The 18,757-nt window shown below is 44.5% G+C and overlaps 1 protein-coding gene across 5 annotated transcripts in view; it reads left to right on the top strand.

The window, feature by feature from the left end:
- Positions 1-95: 95 nt before the first annotated feature.
- The window catches only part of pikfyve (phosphoinositide kinase, FYVE finger containing), a 28,934-nt gene continuing 10,272 nt past the window's right edge, over positions 96-18,757 (top strand). For 2 of the 5 annotated variants that reach the window (XM_065962595.1, XM_065962594.1), the window contains exons 1-22: positions 96-217; positions 2,498-2,694; positions 3,703-3,870; positions 4,022-4,048; positions 7,629-7,738; positions 8,137-8,308; positions 8,973-9,180; positions 11,659-11,685; positions 11,896-11,985; positions 12,066-12,222; positions 12,662-12,819; positions 13,161-13,272; positions 13,432-13,579; positions 13,675-13,839; positions 15,017-15,076; positions 15,176-15,305; positions 15,508-15,688; positions 15,833-15,907; positions 16,148-16,255; positions 16,373-16,513; positions 17,511-17,637; positions 17,717-18,576. In XM_065962595.1, coding sequence (XP_065818667.1) covers positions 2,511-2,694; positions 3,703-3,870; positions 4,022-4,048; positions 7,629-7,738; positions 8,137-8,308; positions 8,973-9,180; positions 11,659-11,685; positions 11,896-11,985; positions 12,066-12,222; positions 12,662-12,819; positions 13,161-13,272; positions 13,432-13,579; positions 13,675-13,839; positions 15,017-15,076; positions 15,176-15,305; positions 15,508-15,688; positions 15,833-15,907; positions 16,148-16,255; positions 16,373-16,513; positions 17,511-17,637; positions 17,717-18,576 — 3,408 coding nt within the window. In that variant the 5' untranslated portion in view covers positions 96-217; positions 2,498-2,510. The remainder of the gene's footprint in view (positions 218-2,497; positions 2,695-3,702; positions 3,871-4,021; positions 4,049-7,628; positions 7,739-8,136; positions 8,309-8,972; positions 9,181-11,658; positions 11,686-11,895; positions 11,986-12,065; positions 12,223-12,661; positions 12,820-13,160; positions 13,273-13,431; positions 13,580-13,674; positions 13,840-15,016; positions 15,077-15,175; positions 15,306-15,507; positions 15,689-15,832; positions 15,908-16,147; positions 16,256-16,372; positions 16,514-17,510; positions 17,638-17,716; positions 18,577-18,757) is intronic. The other 3 variants (XM_065962597.1, XM_065962596.1, XM_065962598.1) reach the window with 3 other exon arrangements.

The following is an 18,757-nucleotide window of genomic DNA, read 5'->3' as shown; positions in this document are numbered from 1 at the left end:
TAAATTACCTGAAATACAGCCTCCTATCATAAGAATAAAGTTTATTTGATCGATATTTCTGAGTGTGACCTCTGCTGCCTTCTTTGTCTTGATCACAACAGTTGGATTGAGTGCGGTTATCGATTCGTCAGGGCTGCCTGACTACGGGAGTCGGCTTTATTCTGTCTTCGATGTTGGACTGCTTCATACATTGATGCCAAATTCAAATAGTGGACGGGTAATTTTTAATTTTTCGCTGTCGTAACAGTTCAATCACATTTCCTGTGTCAACTGTTCCCAGATTAAAGTTGTAGCTAGCTAGTACAGGAGGCTAACTGTGGATAGCTTGGCTAAATACAGCTGTCTTACTGTACATTTCGTCAAACTAGTTTGCTAACGGTCTGAAATCCTTACTACATGTACTAGGTGGGGTTGTTAGATCTCAAAGAGTTCATTTGATTGGAAATGACAATGGGAAGCAGCTGATATTTTGATAGAATAGAAATGTCAAAGAAATTGACGAGGTAGCTAAGATGCCGGTGTTGCGTGTGAAAGAGTGACCGTGTTAACTGGTGACTTCAGCCGAATCCGCCTGTGGTTGTCGTAGTTACAACAGCTGTTATAAACGGAAAGAGTCCTCTAAGGTGTCTCTTCAAACGTCAAAACATATTAATGAGATGTGTCTTTGATGAAATACTAAATTCAGAGGGATTTGCGGGTTGTTTTTTTTCGTTTTCAAAGCGCATTCGGCTTGTGGTCGCCAGTTAACACGGGCACTGGTTCCACCGATACACCTGACGTTACAGTTGATAGCTAGCGTACAAGTCAGCTGCTCTGGTTGAGTAAAGCAATGGCAACTGACTTGACTATTGAATTTATAGGGGATTGAAAATGAGACCGGAGTGATAGTAAACATCAGCTTGTGTACACATCTGAGTGATATCCGGTGTGATCAGGTGGAGGGCTCGGTCACGCCACGGCCTGTTATGATCACATGATGAGGTGGGGAATGCGATTCCGCTACTTCCTCTATTTCTTCAGCACTTCATCTGAGATGGCATGCGTAGCAAACACAAGCGATCTGTTGCTTTTTTTTTTTTTTGAAAGGGAAAGTCCAGAGAAGCTTTGAAGTACACATAATTAATAGTGAATAATAAGAAAGCGAGGTTGACTTCCGGCTCCTGGATAACCTTATCAGCCGACTTTCACTAACCAGTCACCTGATCATCTGCTGGGTTTCTTCTGTCGGACGACCCAGTGACAGGTTCATAATGAGATACTTCCGACTTCTCTTGTGGGAGCAAGTGTGTGTGTTTTTAAAGAAAACATGTTAAACCTTTTCTTTTCCTGGTTAGGGAGGACTGAAGAGTCAGAATCACAGAAAATAATCTCTCAGTTTCCTTCCTGCTTCACTGTTTTTTTTCTGGCCCAGATCTCCATTGACAGATGAAGTTAGAAAAACATCGTGGGAAATTCTCCTTTTACTCAGGATCCATCAAAAACAAAAAGTTGAGCAAACTCAACAATTCTATAATTCATTCAGGGCACGTTTTATCCAAAGCGATGTACATCAGAGAAGAGCAACACAAGCTAGGATCTAGAGAGGAGGAAACAACATCAGCAAGTGCAAACAAACAGCTTTAAGTTTGATCGGACATGCAGGAAGTGACCAGAGGCAGAGCACAGGTGCTGACAGGAAATGACCAGAGGTTCTGACCGGAAGTGAATAGAGGCAGAGCACAAAATCAACAGTTGCTCTTCAGAGCTCTAAATCGTCGTCAGAACCATCCTAAATATCGTCATCATCATCATTAAGGTCGTAGGTGTTCATAAAGAGCTGTGTCTTTAGTTTTCTCTTAAAGGTGCAAAGTGACTCTGAAGATCGAATGGAGTTTGTTAGTTCTTCCCACCAACCCTGTTGTGAAGGTTGGATCAGACATCTTTCATTGGCAGAGCGTAGTGGACAGGAGAGAGTTTACACTGTCTGTTTTGTACTAAACGTTGGCAGCGACGTATTTGACATGAAGTTTGTTGATTTTAGGGCGCTTCTTTCTATCTGTCGTCTGGTTCTTTTAATGCTTATTTGTCTGCCTTTTAGTTGCCTCTGTGAATGACTTGGTGTATCTTTGTGAATCAGGGGTTCCCCTCAGTGATCTCTTGAGTAGAAATAAAGGTGGATTGATCGATTAATAATAAAGTTTAGCTGCACAGTTAAGCTGTTTTTGGAAATGCAACTTCGGTGCTGAGAACTTTAAGAGAGTGTTAACAGCTCTGAGGTTTTCTAACACAGTTATTACACGTCTGTGCTCATAGGTGAATGTCTACAGGGTCACTTGTAGTTTATAATCTATTTGTGTTTTAAAATGAGCTGTAAAGAAAGCACAGAAGCTGTTGACAGATTGACTGATCCTGCTGCGCACATCATCATGTTTCCCTGCTGTAAGAGAAACTGTCATCATCTCATTACGGGGAATCAGTTACACATGCTTATGATCTTTTCTCTCCCTTCCCGTTACAGGACCAGCAGTGAGATGGCTGCTGACGACAAGTCCTCGCCTTCATCCTCGACGGACTGGAGCGTCGAGCCGCCTGTCCTCTCGCCGGCCAGCCCCTCCCACTTGACCCAGTTCAAACCACTGACCCCGGAGCAGGATGATCCTCCCCTCCGCTCCGCGTACAGCTCATTCGTCAACCTGTTTCGATTCAACAACAAAGGTCAGAGAGCAAACTCCGTCATCGGTGACGTGCTTTGAGTGTGGGCTAGAGCACACAAGAGGTACAGAGAGAGCAGGGAGACAGGGAGGCTGTGATTGGTTCATCAGATTGGTACCTCGTGGCAGACATTGGTCGAAGTTTTTACAGGCTCACAACTGATACAGATGACAGATTTTCTTGGTTCCTTTTTCAGAGCACATGAGTTATTAATTTCTGTCAGGACCTAAAGACAATTTACACCAAAATCTTAAAAAGTGGATCTGGAGGAAATTACTAACTCTGCCTTTAAGCTGCCGATGAACGATGTCCCTCACCCTGAATGAATACATGTTAATAATTGAAAGGGCAGCGTTCTGTTTGATGACCTTGTTTGGAGAAAGCTTACTGATTTATTAACTGTAAATGTAAAAGGCAGAAAGAATCACATCCAGGTCCAACAGTTTGGTACAAACGAGCAGCGTTCCTCATCCGTTCACAGAAGTCAGAGGAACAAACCTCGGCCTTGTGAAGTCATGTGATAAAGTCTTTCTGCCTGGAGCCGTGCCAGGAATCAGCAGGCCACATGACGTGTGTGTTTATCCCCCCCCTCTTTGTGGCAGCATTGGTCTCACACTGGTGTGTCTGTCAGTTATTCAACTGACGTCGTCGTAGTGCGTCGAAACGTTAGTCCTTTGCACCAAAATAAATGTGTGTGATGTGATCAGTATCAGAATTGGACCTGATTTTTTGTGTGTGTGTGTGTGTGTGTGTGTGTGTGTGTGTGTGTGTGTGTGTGTGTGTGTGTGTGTGTGTGTGTGTGTGTGTGTGTGTGTGTGTGTGTGTGTGTGTGTGTGTGTGTGTGTGTGTGTGTGTGTGTGTGTGTGTGTGTGTGTGTGTGTGTGTGTGTGTGTGTGTGTGTGTGTGTGTGTGTGTGTGTGTGTGTGTGTGTGTGTGTGTGTGTGTGTGTCTGTCTGTCTGTCTGTCTGTGTGTGTGTCTGTGTGTCTGTGTGTGTGTCTGTGTGTGTCCAGAGGATGGGCGTCCTCCATCAACGGTTCCAGAGAAGCCAGATGTGCCGTCCCCTTCTCCTCAGTCGGAGAGGAGGAGCTGCTCCTCCAGTCCATCTCACTCCCTCCACAGCACCAGACCACACCGGAAACCACACTCAGACCACCTCAGACGGACCTCCACTGCCTCAGGTAAAACACACACCCACACGCACACACACAGTACGGATGTTGTAATATTTGAAGCGTGTGTGTGTTGGATCACACTGATCAGCCGTCTCTCTAGTGATGGATGTTCAGTTTTCAGACACTCTTGTTTAGCGACTCTCGTGCTGTGTTTCAGGCTTCAACTATTTTTTCAAGCGTTGGGGTAAGGTGTCCTTAAAACAATCACCATGACGATGATGATGATGATATTTAGTCGATCTCGTAGAATGTTTGATGCTCTGACAGTAGTCCAAATGAATCAAACCGCTCGGTGATTTCTATTAACAGAATGTGTTTAATTCAAACGATTGCACAGAAATGATAATAATGAAATCATCTGACTGGATGTGTGACATCAACAGTTCCTTACTTTAACCTCACATCATGACACCAGCTGATTAAGTGTCATCTCCTTCACACAACTGTATTGATTGCATCGTCTGATCGTATAGAGCTTTTTGTCTGTGACTGAATAATCGAATCACTGCTGCTGATAACACACACGATGCGTCTCTGCTCAGATGTCACCGCTCGCACTTAAATGCTTTAATCCAGCGTTTTTATCCACCTGCACGTCTAGAAAAGGAGGCGCAACATTTGTTGTTTTCACACTTTTTCGTTGGGTTACACATAGTGGATTCTACGACTTGTAGAGCGGACTGTTAGATCAGTTTCATTTATAGATTATCAGACAGAGATTAAAAACAGAACAATGATCTAATGAACGTCATGTTTCAGTGACAACGCTCCACTAATTAACAGAATCATTTAATCTATCAGTGCAGAGAAGTGTGGCTGTGAAACACCGACATATGAGACCCATCTTGACCATAATTGTGTAAATCTAGTCATCTTGTAAACAAAGTGAGAAGGTTATTTTTTCCACTATACAGATTTCATTCAATCATCTATCCATCAGTCATTATAGCTCCAATTCATAACAAGTGCATAACAAAAATGGGATAGAGTGAGATGAGATTAGAAGCAGGAAGGATTTTTCCTTTGTATTCCTCTCGTTCCTGTTGTCCGGACTTCCTCACCGCTGAGGTGGAGGTCGGAGCAGGCCGTGCATGAATGAGAACGGCGGTGGTTGTTGGGACGATGGTGGTGGCTGGGTGTCAGGGACGTCGGGTGGTTGTAGTGCCCGATCACCTCTCTGAAGGTCGGGGTCGCTCCGTCTACTCGAGAGCCTCATTAACTATATTCTCCCACTGCTCAGATGGGGTCGTTCAGGATGGGGTCAGGAGGATGTAGGCAGTGTCTGGATTTCTTACAGGCAGATATCCAGACGCCAAATAAATACACATTAAAGTGTCCCAGCACTGCAGTCAACTTTCCCCCAAACAATAAGTACAAAACTTAAAGGGTCCTTTCCTTTAGGATAGGTTTTTTTTATATTGGTTTTTGACTTCTTAGAAAACAGCAGTCACCTCTGACTCTAGGTTTGTTACATATTAAATGATTTATAGATCAAACAACTAATCAATAATTGATTCAGTAACATAATCAGTAGACTAGCTGGTGAACAATGAGCCATTAGTTGCAGCACTAACCAGTGATTTCAATTAAAGTGGAGAGACTATTGTATTTTGGATTCTCTTCTTGAGTATGATATGGAGAGTTTGTTGTCAAATGTTTTTTGAATGAAATGTTAAAGGTCACATATCCTCCTCCTCTTCAACCAGTGTAATGTCTCAGAGCTCCTCAAAACATGTCTGTGAAGTTTTTCCACTCTGATCCTGTATTTGATCATACCTATGAACCCCTCTATTTCAGCCCTGCTCAGAACAGGCTGTTTCTGTGTCTGTACCTTTAAATGTAAATGAGCTGTGTCTGACCACGCCCCCTCTCTGGAAGGGCTTGGGTGTTTCAGTCTTTCTCGCTCCATGTCTTATTGTTTACGGTGAGAAGGCAGACTCAGAGGGCAGAACAAACACCTAGCTGTGGGAGTGTCACCCACCTGGGGGAGGGATTACTGCCCTTTGTGATGTCATGAAGGGAAAATCTTCAAACGGCCTGTTTGAGCACACAGTTTCTGAAAAGTGGAGCAGGCAAAAGACGGAGAGGATGGACTTTTCTCATCATTGGGGAGTTTGTAGACGGACTAGAGACACATATTAGTGTTAGAGAAACATGGTGAAGAGTGTTTTGCAGAATATGTGACCTTTAATCATTTATATTTTTGAACCCTGCTCTGTTATAATGAAGCTTACAGGCAGGAGAATTCTGTTTGCCTTCCCTTATGTCTATTTAAGGAATATGCAAAAAAAAAAAAAGGAGCATATTTGTTAAAGAGAGTTAAAGGGGAATAACACGTTTTATAAACTCAGGCTCTTTGTCATGTTTTAGGTCTTGAATGACTAAAAGGTACAAAAAGAAGATTGCTTGATCACGCAGCTGTGAAAGGAGTAGTCAGAAGACTAGAAAAGCCATTTACCATTTACAATTGTTTGTATGTTCCTGGTGCGATTAATGAGTATTCTTTAAACCTGGACTGCACTCTCCAGCAGCTCTTTATTTCTATTGCTACCGTTCCAGGGGAGTCTTTAACGAACATAGATTTTATTTTCTTGGTTGTATTCGATCAGGTTGTGTTCCATCGTCCTATGTCTTTTTATTTGTTGTGTTTTTGTCCACTGCTGTCAATCAAACTTCCCTTCCGGGGACGATAAAGGTCTGAACTGATCAGGCACCTTTGCCCCCAAATACTAAACATTACAGCAGCACTGTTTGTACCTGTTACTCATTTAGACCCTAAAACAAAGACAAATGATGTTGTGTGTTATAATTGATCAGAAGGATTTCTGCATGTCCGGGCTGTAACGTGCTTCTCATTTCTTTTCTGATTACAGTGGATTGGCCAGGTGAGGGTTTCCTCTGCACTGTGTGGTTTTTAACTAAAGAAGCTTTTAGTTTGTAACAACCCGGTCTGACAGAATCCACTGAGTGCGTGTGTGTGTGCGTGTGTGTGTGCGTGTGTGTGTGCGTGTGTGTGTGCGTGTGTGCGTGCGTGTGTGCGTGCGTGTGTGCGTGTGTGCGTGCGTGCGTGCGTGCGTTTGTGCGTGCGTGCGTGCGTTTGTGCGTGCGTGCGTGCGTGTGTGTGTGTGTGTGTGTGTGTGTGTGTGTGTGTGTGTGTGTGTGTGTGTGTGTGTGTGTGTGTGTGTGTGTGTGTGTGCGTGTGCGTGTGCGTGTGCGTGTGCGTGTGCGTGTGCGCGTGCGCGTGCGTGTGCGTGTGTGTGTGTGTGATGCTTTCTCTTAGTCTCTGGTTTGCTCTAATGTTTGCACTTTGAGGTACTAATCCCTGGAATGATGTTTGTCATGAAGCTAACATTTATATAACATGTTTTTGTTTGCTGATCGGTTCATTTCTTGACCACATTATGTTTTACACACACACACACACACACACACACACACACACACACACACACACACACACACACACACACACACACACACACACACACACACACACACACACACACACACACACACACACACACACACACACACACACACGTTCACAAGTCCAGAAGGTGATGAAGTGCATCGTCAAGTGTTTGTCTCTTAGCTGTGAAAGGCTCTATAATCAATAGTATTTTTTCTAACCTTGCATTTAGTTGATTTCTTTAAACAAAGGCATGTTTGATGGTGCAGCAGAAGAACAAGTGATCTCTCTTCAGGTAGTTTGTTGATCTGTGCTCCGTGTGCGTGTGTCATATTGTCTACGCGTGCGTTTTCAGACGGCAGCAGGAAATCAGATACTCCTCTGAGCAATCACGACCCGCGCACAGCTGTGCAGCTCCGCACGGCTCTAAAGAGGCTGAAGGAAATCATGGAGGGAAAGAGCCAGGTATTTACCTCCTATCTCACATCACAACTCTTTATCCTTCATTTATACACGGGCGGGTCGGTCTATATGTTTGGAATATATAACGAGGGGTGCAGATGGCTAAGTTAGTTTGCTAGCCCCATGTACGGAGGCTACACTCCTCCAAACGGGCGGCCTTGGTTCACGTCTGAGCTGCGGCTCCTTACCCGCATGTCATTCGCCTTTATTAGAGAGGACCGCTGAAGAGAGAGTGGGCGGACGACATGCAGCAAAGAGCCAAGGCGGGATTTGAACCCACGATCGCTGCAATGAGGACTTTAGCCTCTTTTCATGGGGACCGCCTCAAATCCTGTAGGCTATCCGGGGCACCTTGTGGCCTTCTTTGTATATGAAAGCTGTGTTCTGTTGTTCCTCTTCAGGACAGCGATCTGAAGCAGTACTGGATGCCGGACAGCCAGTGTAAAGAATGTTACGACTGCAATGAGAAGTTCACAACTTTCCGCCGCCGTCACCACTGCAGACTGTGTGGTCAGATCTTCTGCAGCCGCTGCTGCAACCAGGAAATACCTGGAAAGTTCATGGGCTACACAGGTGAGTCTGATAGAAAGATCTGTTTGACAACGACTAATTTAAAAAACAAAAAAAAAAAGAGGCAGAGGCTGTGTTTTTAGTGTGGCAGAATGTTTCTCTCAACCCTTCCCAGACTGTTCCCCGTGATGTATGGGTGAGCAGATGTGTGAACGCAGCAGGACATACTCGGCCAGAGCGAGCGGGCATGCAGGGATAATAATGTTTTATCACGTTCTTTTGTTGTCATAATATATCTGCTTCATACTCTCTTCTGCTGTCCATTACTTTCTTTTCCACTCTTTTTTTGATTCTGTAAGTACATTCGATAACATGTTGCCCAGATTTTCAGGTGCAGGCTGTCTGAAATGTTCTTGACATTTTCAGGAGTGTTTGGTGAAAACAGCTCAAGCAGCACAAATAAAAATCAGAAAAGGGAGAAAAATACACAAAGAACAAATAATAGGGAACTCGTATTGCAAAATCGGAAGTGGGGTCAGTTGCGTAACTTTTTTTTTCAATAACAAACTCTGTCTCTTATTCCTCCCTCATCCTGGACTTGGTTGAGTTGAGTTGAGACTTACCTGCACCTGACCAATAATGTCTTCCAGTTTGAATCCCTCTTTTTGTTTCCTCTTCCTTTCTCTGACCCCTTTCTTTACTTTCATTGTTTTCTTTTTGTCCTCAGGTGACCTGCGTGCCTGCACGTACTGCCGTAAGCTTGCGCTAAGCTACACTCACTCGGCGGACTCGGGCTCCATTGGAGAGGACCTGAGTGCTCTATCCGACTCCCCCTGCTCCGTGTGTGTGCTGGAGCCCAGCGAGCCTCGGACGCCTTCAGGTGGACGTAAGGCCAGCAGGAACATTTTCCTTGAGGAAGACCTGACATGGCAGAGGTGAACACACACACAGACACACAAACACACACACACAAACACACACACACACACACACACACACACACACACACAAAGCCCAATCAAATCAGACAAATCTTAGCTAACTTGTTGCATTGATCAGATCAGACCAGAGTGCTAAATACAGATTTCCAATTAGATTTTCCATGAATTCAATCAGAAAAAAGGCTCTCTGTCTGATGACTATCCAGTCATCAGACATCTGGCTTCTCTGGAACCGTTGATGGAGGGGAATTTTTTCATCACATTAGGAACACTTGGAGAACTCTGCCTTCTTCTTTTGAGTTTCTTAACTCAAGCACTGTGGTTTTTCATTTTCCTATAATTTTTCATAACTGCATTCAGGAAGAAATGATAACAAAGTGTTGTGCACTGTAAGTACCAAGATGGGGTTCTCATTTGGGGTTGTAACGATCCGTCTTTCTGAATGCTCTGGATTTGTTTGGACCAGAGAAGGTAGGCGGTTTTAAAGCACCCCCACTCGGCCGTTTTGGACGCCCCTCGGTTTGCCAGATATGAGACCAGTTATCAGGTCAAACCAACAGGTGTTGCAGCGATGGAAGCGGTCAAGAGAACTGGTTCAGATAGAAGTGATTGTATCCGACCTAAAAAGCCTCTGCATGTTTCTAATAAGCTCCACGAGCAGAAACGTGCTCAAACTAGGATCAATATTGGAGATGCTTTTGAAAAATGGAGAGAGGTTAGAACACAGAAAGGTTTACAGACCGATGCAGAGCTGGCTAAACACTGAAGCTTCAGTGTCCACCACATGGCAACCTGCGTGAGCATCGACTCTAGAGAGGAGGGGGCGGAGGGAGACAGCTCTCTACAATGTTTAGAATTTGGACTGCAGGACCCATTTTAAACACTAGGGGTCAGAGTTACATACTGCTCCTTTAAAGGTACAGCTCCGGACGAATCTGGTATTCTCAAATTTTTGCACCAAAGGTGTCATAACCTCACCCAACAGCAACGAGAAAGAGGCTGTAGTCCTCCAAGCTGATGGCCCGGGTTTGACCTGACCTGCGGCTACTTTCCAAATGTCATTCCCCACTCTCTCTCACTCTCTCTCTCCCTGATTTCCAACTCTATCCACTGTCCTGTCTCGCCAATAAAGGCATAAAAAAATTAAACCTCTAAGACTCTTGCAAACATTTTTTCTGTAATCTTTATATTTTTTATGCACCTCTCCTTTTACTTTAAGGAAGTATCTAAACAAAGACATAACACTTGTGGTCGTACTGCTAGAGCTGTAAATGTTGGTGCTTACAATTATTTCAGAAAAAACTCCTGCTAGGTACTCTACTACTCTCGCAAAAGAGGAACACAAGTTGCATGTTTTGGTCGAACACAGTGCATAAATACAACAACCTTCATCTTTAAGATCTCTGGTAATAGAGAGTAAAGGTCGACTCTAAAAAAAAAAAAAAAAAAGAACCAAAATACGAGTTCATGTTTCCAACATACAAACAGCTCCAAACATGCCGTCCCCCATCTTAAAAACTGTGTTGCTTTTAAAAACTGCCTGCTACATTGCACCACATCGTTGTTTGTAGTTATTGAGGAAACACAAACAGGCAAACATCTCTTTATAGGTCTGTGGCTTTCAGGGTCAGCTCTGATCTCATACCTCGCTCCTTCACCTGTTTGCATCATTTATTCTCTCTCTCTCTCTCTCTCTCTCTCTAATATCTCTGCCTGGTGTGCTGTTGTAGTGATGCGTCGTTGTTTATGGTGAATTTTCAAACCCTCTGCTGATCCGTGCTTGCTCTTTCTCTTCATGTTTGTGTTTGTAGTTTTCCGTACTCTGTGCACGGTGAAGGCTCGTGGAACAGAGCCGTGTTACAGCCTGTTAAACGTATAATCTCCATATCAGCTGTCTTCTGACGGCTCCTTCATGAGGAGGAATGTTCTGAGCGTCTGAAGTCAACATGAGACCGGCTGGGTCAGCTCTGCAGCATGTGATCCGTCATGCCGGTCTGGAGAACTGTCTTTAATTAATCATTAGCATAAAAGAAGAAAAGAGGGAGAATCTCGTTATGAAGAACATCTGCAGTAAAGCGTGACGGATCACACACGAGCTCTTAACGTCCTCTTTAAGGCCTCGTCCACACCTCGGCAGGTTCTGTGTGTTTTGACCTTTTTGTACACAAACACACAAATAAAAATACCTGCCTACATGTGGACGAGGCCTCAGTCACTTTTTAACCAATTGTTGACATTATTTTTCAAACTGGGAGATTTCATTGACCATGCACACAGCAGGCTAACTGTTAAATGTTCAGGGACATTTTTTGCATCCAGCAACGCATGCGTTTCTAACCCAATTCTTCTTTTGCTGCTGTTTGGAATCAGTGTGCTTTCCTGCTTATTTTCCCTGCCAACCTGCCTCAAAGACAATCTTGTTCTCTCTCTCTCTCTCTCTCTCTCCCTCTGTCCCTCTCTCTCCTGGCATAGAAAAACTCCTCTTGGGATGAGAAAGAAGTGAGTCCTGCTGTTTGTTTTATTCATTTTTTACCATCTCTCCGAGCTTTAGCTGTCCAAGTCGATGCTTTCTAGCTCTTTGATATATTTTCCTCTGCATGCTCACATTCACTGATCATAAATCAAGTTCCACACTGTCACAGAGGAAGTGTAAGGATAACCACATAGAGAGTGTAGATGTAAGTGTTTCTGTATGTGTGTGTTCTTCAGTATGATTCACCAGGAGCCTCAGAACAGCGGCCTCAGCTCCAGACTGACTACGCTGCAGGAGGACGTGGTCAAATCTCCGGCGAGGAAGAGGTCAGTACCTGCTCTGAGTTTGCATGCTAAGTGTTCCAGTTGGATTCAGTTCCTTTCACACAAACTATCTGTGCACACAGATCCGCCAGTGTGACCAACCTGTCTCTGGACCGCTCTGGATCCTCTTTGGTGCCTTCTTACGACAGCTCGGTCAGCCCGCCCCCTAGCCGAGCCACGTCAGGCCCCAAGAGCGGCCCCAAGCTGGACCACAGCGAGGAGGAGAGGAAGATCCTGCTGGTAGCTGCTTTCATCTTTTCTTTTAGCTGATTTTCACGCCTGTACTGCCGATAGTCAATATTAGGGCATGTAAACGTTCTGAGGGTCAGACAAAGGTCAAATATGTTGCACTGATAAAGACGGCAGGAGGTGAAACACAACTCACACATGTACAAGTCAAAAAAGCAAAGATTAAAAAAGGTACCGCTTTGTCCTCTGTGGGCGTACAAACCAAAACTTCTTCACAGGGTCCATTAAAAATGTCAGCTCATGTAAACAACAGATCATGTTTTCTACTGCACATCTGGCCAAAAAGAGAATTATGAAATTGTATTAACTGTCCTGTGACTCCCCCTCTGAGGCTTCCTTTAAACTCTAATTCAATAAAAAAAAGAGGAAGTAACATTAACTCCATAAAACATTTCTCATTTTAACATACCGTCTCACATTCCTCCTGCAGGACTCCTCTCAGCTGAAGGACCTGTGGAAGAAAATCTGTAACAACAGCACAGGGATGGAGTTTCAGGATCACAGATACTGGCTGAGGACATACCCCAACTGCATTGTGGGAAAAGAGCTGGTCAACTGGTTGCTAAGGAACGGAACCATCTCCACCAGGTAACATCTGACCGCACGAGCCTGCAGTGTTGTGTCAAATAAACGGGCTTATGAGGGAGAGGGAGACATTTTGTACGATAGAATGAACGAGTTTGGAAATGCAGAAGTTATCCTTTAATGTTTTCAGGCTCAGACACATCTTACCAAACATTAGTTAAAGGAAATCATATCTTCACCATTTGTTCAGCAGTTGTACATAAATTAAAAAAGCACAAACAGAGATATTTCCTGAGAGAGTTTTTTTCACCCTCATGATCTCAGACCGCAAACTGACAAACGAGCTCAGGGCAGAAAATGGATTTACAAGTTCGGCTCTGGATGCTGATTTCTCCATGTTTCAGGGCTCAAGCTATCGCCATCGGTCAGGCGTTGGTGGACGGACGCTGGCTGGACTGCGTCACCCACCACGATCAGCTGTTCAGGGACGAGTATGCTCTCTACCGCCCCCTCCAGGTAACAGCCTCAGCTCAGTTAAACTCAAAATTGTTTTAGATGAATGAAACCAAACTCTGCCACATGTGTGGGCATCCCTCTGACAACACAACGGTACACATCAGCTTCATAGGGTTAAGAGGAAATGTGTCAATGATGTCGTCTCTGTCCTGTCTGCAGAGCACAGAGTTCTCAGAAACACCGTCTCCAGACAGCGACAGCGTCAACTCTCTGGAGGGACACTCAGAGCCGTCCTGGTTCAAGGACATCAAGTTTGATGACAGCGACAACGAGCAGCTGGCTGATGAGGCAGAATACACCAATCCCAGTATGTCTATATTATATCCATCGCTTTAGTAAAACCTGTCCGCTTGGCTTTGGTTCTGTTTTTTTTTGCGTATGAATCTGATGGTTTCTGTCCAGACTCTGCCAGTCCCAGCAAGAGGACATCCGTCAGCAGCTTCCAGTCAGTGGTGGACAGTGACTCAGCGGCCTCCATCAACCTCAACATGGAGCAAAACAACGTCAACTTCCACATCAAGAAGCAGTCAAAGTATCCACACGTGCCTGCTGCCAATGAGCAGAAAGGTAAACTATTACCTCGAGGAATGACTGATGTAGGACTGATGTAGATATGGAGTTACCTCCTTTAGATTTCTTTAATACAGTTTGTTTCTGGAGTAATTCTGTGTTATTGTGTCTTTAAAAGTATTGACCCAGCTTGGACTTAAAATCTGGACAACAATCAACAGAAGACTAAACTCTTCTTTTTTTTTTTAAAGGTTTATTTTTTGTCTTTTTAAGCCTTTATTTTAGAGACAGGACATTGGATAGAGTCTGAAATCAGGGAGAGAGAAGAGTGGGGGATGATATGCAGGAAAGGAGCCACAGGTCACTAACCACTCTGCCACCAGTGTCCCAAGACTAACTCTGTAAAGGAAAACTACAGTTTATAAATCTATGTTTTTAATTCTGCTGCAAGTTTTTGCTTTTACAGATATGTTCACATTGCAATGACTAAATAAAATACAGTAGCAAGAGAGAGTAAAATTAAACCAATTAGATTAGAGGGGGGTAAATTTAATTAAATGCCTTCGAAACCGTAATTAAGAGCGCCCTTCTTGTGCAAAAAATAACAAGAAATATAATTAACTAATATTCAATCAATCTAAAAACAAAAAAGTAGAGCTACAAGGAATATCTCAACATGCACAATCAGTCAGGCTGTGTATGAACCCTCAAGTTAGTCAGTCAGTCATGTATGAAATGAGAAACAAAAGTCATGACTGTCTCTAATGAACCTGCTGCATTATGTTTCCTGTTCTCCAGTATGTTCTTCTCCACTCTTTAGTTCAGAGTGAGATTCTGTTAGACGACACGTAGCATTGATAGAAAGACACATATTCTCATTATAGCGTCGTATAGAGGACTCTGATGCTGCATCAGGCAATTCTGTCTCGTTCTTCCTACGTTATGTTTTGCCTCAGGAGACCCCCCTGCCTCCTCCTCCTCCTTCAGTCTGACATGGATAGTTTCCAGCTGTGTGTGCATGTGCGATTATCTGCAACAACTGAAAGACATTTTTACTCTTTACACTTTACTGAAACTGATAGAAAGTGGTGAGAAATCTGTACCGAGTCTGGCTAACTGGATTGAGATTTCAAAAGTACTTTCAAATCGACTGATCCGAGGAAAATAACTACTACAGGTTGACTTCCTAACAGGCGGACTTCTCTGACTCTCTGCCTCCTCCCTCTCTCTGCAGAATTTCTAGTGTCTGAGGATGGAGGACAGAACATCGTCATAAGTGATGCCTTCATCAAAGGTAGGAACTCTGCACCTCCTCATTGATTCAGTCATACTGAATGTCTCTGGTTGTTGTTAAGCAGACCTGCTCCCTCTTCTTTCTTGAACCTCCCTGCAGAGTCTTTGTTTAACCGTCGGGTGGAGGAGAAGGCTAAAGAGATGCTGTTTACTCCGCTGGGTTGGCACCACAGCTCCCTGGATCAGCTCAGAGAGGAGAACGGGGAGAAGAAGGCCATGGAGAGGCTGCTGTGAGTGGAGATTCTTCTTATTATTATTTCTTAGAACAAGAAAGAATTATTTCTTAAAATGCTAAATTTAGCCAGAAGGGATGTTTTCATATGTAGTCCCTGTCCGTGTGTTAAATCATGACACATCTGAAGAATGTTTTTGTGCGATCTATGGCTATCTCTCTTTATCTAACATCCGTCTCCCTGCATCCTTTTTGTTCAGCTCGGCCAACCACAGCCACATGATGGCGCTGCTGCAGCAGCTGCTCTACAGTGAGTCTCTATCTCTGTCTTGGCGGGACATCATTGTCCCGGTGGTCCGACAGGTGGTCCAGACTGTACGACCCGATGTTCGTAACTGTGATGACGACATGGACATCAGGCAGCTGGTCCACATCAAGAAGGTTAGTCGCTAACTCATCAGATCCTGCTGCAGTGGTCGTATGTCACTCCGGAAATGATGCATGTGCTAATAGAGATCACAGCTGATCAAATATTCGGCTACATGTGGGTTGGATGTTATAACTGAATCTCCATTTGTGTTTCAGATTCCTGGAGGCAGAAAGTTTGACTCGGCGGTGGTAAACGGATTTGTCTGTACCAAGAACATCGCTCACAAGAAGGTAGACTCATGTTCTTCTGTCGCACTAAAATCCAGGGTATCACTCGTACCTTCAGCGGTGATTTCAAAAAAACACTTCTTAGTTGACTTGAAAGAGGAAAGGATTTCTTAAATGTCTGTATTAAAGTTTTTACCTCTTTAAAATCCACACGATACCTAAATTAAAGAATGTGAAAATTGATGCACAGCCTGTGTGTGGAGGGAGAATATAGAACTAAAACACTGATTCTTGTCTAAACAGATGAACCCCTACATCAAGAACCCAAAGATCCTGCTGCTAAAGTGCTCCATAGAGTACCTGTACAGAGAAGAGACCAAGTTCACCTGCATTGACCCCATCGTGCTTCAGGTCAGTAAGACAAAGTCACTGCAGGAAACCGAGAAACAAACATTTGACCCAGGTTTGCAGTTTGGATTTTCCAACAAAAATGTCACTATGGACACATCTTTTTTGTTTCTCGCTCAGGAACGCGAGTTTTTGAAGAACTACGTGCAGCGTATCGTAGACGTCAGACCGAACCTGGTGTTAGTGGAGAAGACGGTGTCTCGTATCGCTCAGGACATGCTGCTGGAGCACGGCATCACGCTGGTCATCAACGTCAAACCGGTGAGTGACAGATCGACACATCCTGAGTCACAGAGCAGGAAAGTCATCAGTCAAATCATCTACAACCTGAAAAACGTTCCTCATACACCTTCAGTCTACTTTCAATCTACGTTTCCAGACGCACTTTGGGAACAGATAACAAGAATAAGTTGCTGAATAATACAGTAATCAGCATTTGTTAAAAAGAATATATATATTAAAGGAGCAGTATGTAACTCTGACCCCTAGTGTTTAAAATGGGTACTGCAGTCCAAATTCTAACCATTGTAGAGAGCGGTCTCCCCCCGCCCCCTCCTCTCTGGAGTCGATGCTCACACAGGTTGCCATGTGGTGGACACTGAAGCTTCAGTGTTTAGCCAGCTCTGCATCGGTCTGTAAACCTTTCTCTGTTCTAACCTCTCTCCATTTTTCAAAAAGCATCTCCAATATTGATCCTAGTTTGAGCACGTTTCTGCTCGTGGAGCTTATTAGAAACATGCAGAGGCTTTTTAGGTCGGATACAATCACTTCTATCTGAACCAGTTCTCTCACCCTCTTCCATCGCTGCAACACCTGTTGGTTTGACCTGATAACTGCGCTCATATCTGGCAAACCGAGAGGCGTCTAAAACGGCCGTGTGGGGGTGCCTTAAAACCGCCTACCTTCTTCTGGTCCAAACAAATCCAGAGCATTCAGGAGCAGAATCTAAAGTTAGAAGGAGGACATACTGGCTGCTGCATTGTTGTCAGAGAAGCCAGCACTTCAACATAGCATGTTTCCTTAATGTCTGATCATATAGTAAGGTCACTTTATCATTTCACTCACTACACATCTTACTGATTTTCCCCTTTGCCCCACCTGATTGGCCGTGGCTGTGCTTATTGGACCAGCTGAGTTGTTTGTTTTGACCATATCCTGGAATTACGATATATATATATATATATAGTATAGTTATGTTAAAACCTTTATTCCTAACCATGGTCCCTTCTCTTCTCTTCTTCCTTCTTTGTCCATGTAGCAAGTCTTGGACAGGGTGAGTCGTATGACCCAGGGAGACCTGGTAATGTCCATGGACCAGCTCCTCACCAAACCCCGACTGGGAACCTGCCACAAGTTCTACATGCAGCCGTTCACCCTGGCCAACGGTAAGAAGGAAAGCCCCGCTCTCTCCCTGAATAAATAAAGCTGTAAGATAACTCCACGCTGCTTTATTTCTCCCTCCAGATGAAGCGAAGACTCTTATGTTCTTTGAGGGCTGTCCTGCTCATCTCGGCTGCTCCATTAAGCTACGTGGCGCTGCAGACTACGAGTTGGCTCGAGTGAAGGAGATCATCATGCTGATGGTGTGCGTGGCCTACCACTCCCAACTGGAGATCTCTTTCCTCATGGACGAGTTTGCCATGCCTCCCAGCATGGCCCACAGCACGACGTTCCCCTGCCTGCTGGAGGTGGCCTCTGTTGCGGAGGAGGAGGCGGACGCAGAGAGTGGAGGGAGGGAGACAAACGGAGAGAGCCAGGAGAAAAATGGAGGGTCTGAAGACTCTGTACAACATGAGGAGGAAGGCGTTTTCTCTGAGTCTTCATCCAAAAATGGAGATTTGGACTCTCACCGAGACAAAGAGAACCCTAAATCTCCTCCCTTTGTCCTAAAGGAGGAGGCGGGCAACGCAGAGATAATGACCTCCCCCGTATATTCAAGTCCTCCTGCAGCTCCTCTGGCTGTCTCTCCTCCGTTTCTCATGGAGGAAGACCAGGAGATGGACTCCAGCACTCTCATTGGGGAGTCAGAGGGGGAGACGGTGGAGGAGGGAATCTTAATAAAGGAAGAGTCTCTCAATACTGAGGACGGGGAAGAGCCGCCTACTCCCAGGCTGTTCAGAGACCCCCTGCAGGACGACACGGGGATGTTTGTGGCCGAGCAGGTTGCGTCCACAGACGATCACCTGAAATCAATCTCTGCCGTGTTCAAGCAGGAGCTGAAGGACATCATCCTGTGTATCTCTCCCTTCATCACTTTCAAAAAACCCTTTCTCCTCACACCTCCTGGCATGCACTGTCCCAGCAGGGAGTACTTCCCTGAACAGGTAACACGGCTTTGACGTTGTCGGATTTTATATTTTGTTGTTCTTATATTACAGCTCCAAAATCTAAATTTAAGGAACAAGTGTTGGTTACTCTCAGCCAGACGTATCATGAAGTCGACCCTCTCCTTCCTCTCTGATGAGCCTTTAAAAAAAAACAAATTTGCAGTCTACATGAATTTAT

Source organism: Labrus bergylta, chromosome 13 (genome assembly GCF_963930695.1).
Source record: "Labrus bergylta chromosome 13, fLabBer1.1, whole genome shotgun sequence".
NCBI classification, from domain to species: domain Eukaryota; kingdom Metazoa; phylum Chordata; class Actinopteri; order Labriformes; family Labridae; genus Labrus; species Labrus bergylta.
This window is presented reverse-complemented; position numbering and strand designations above follow the sequence as displayed.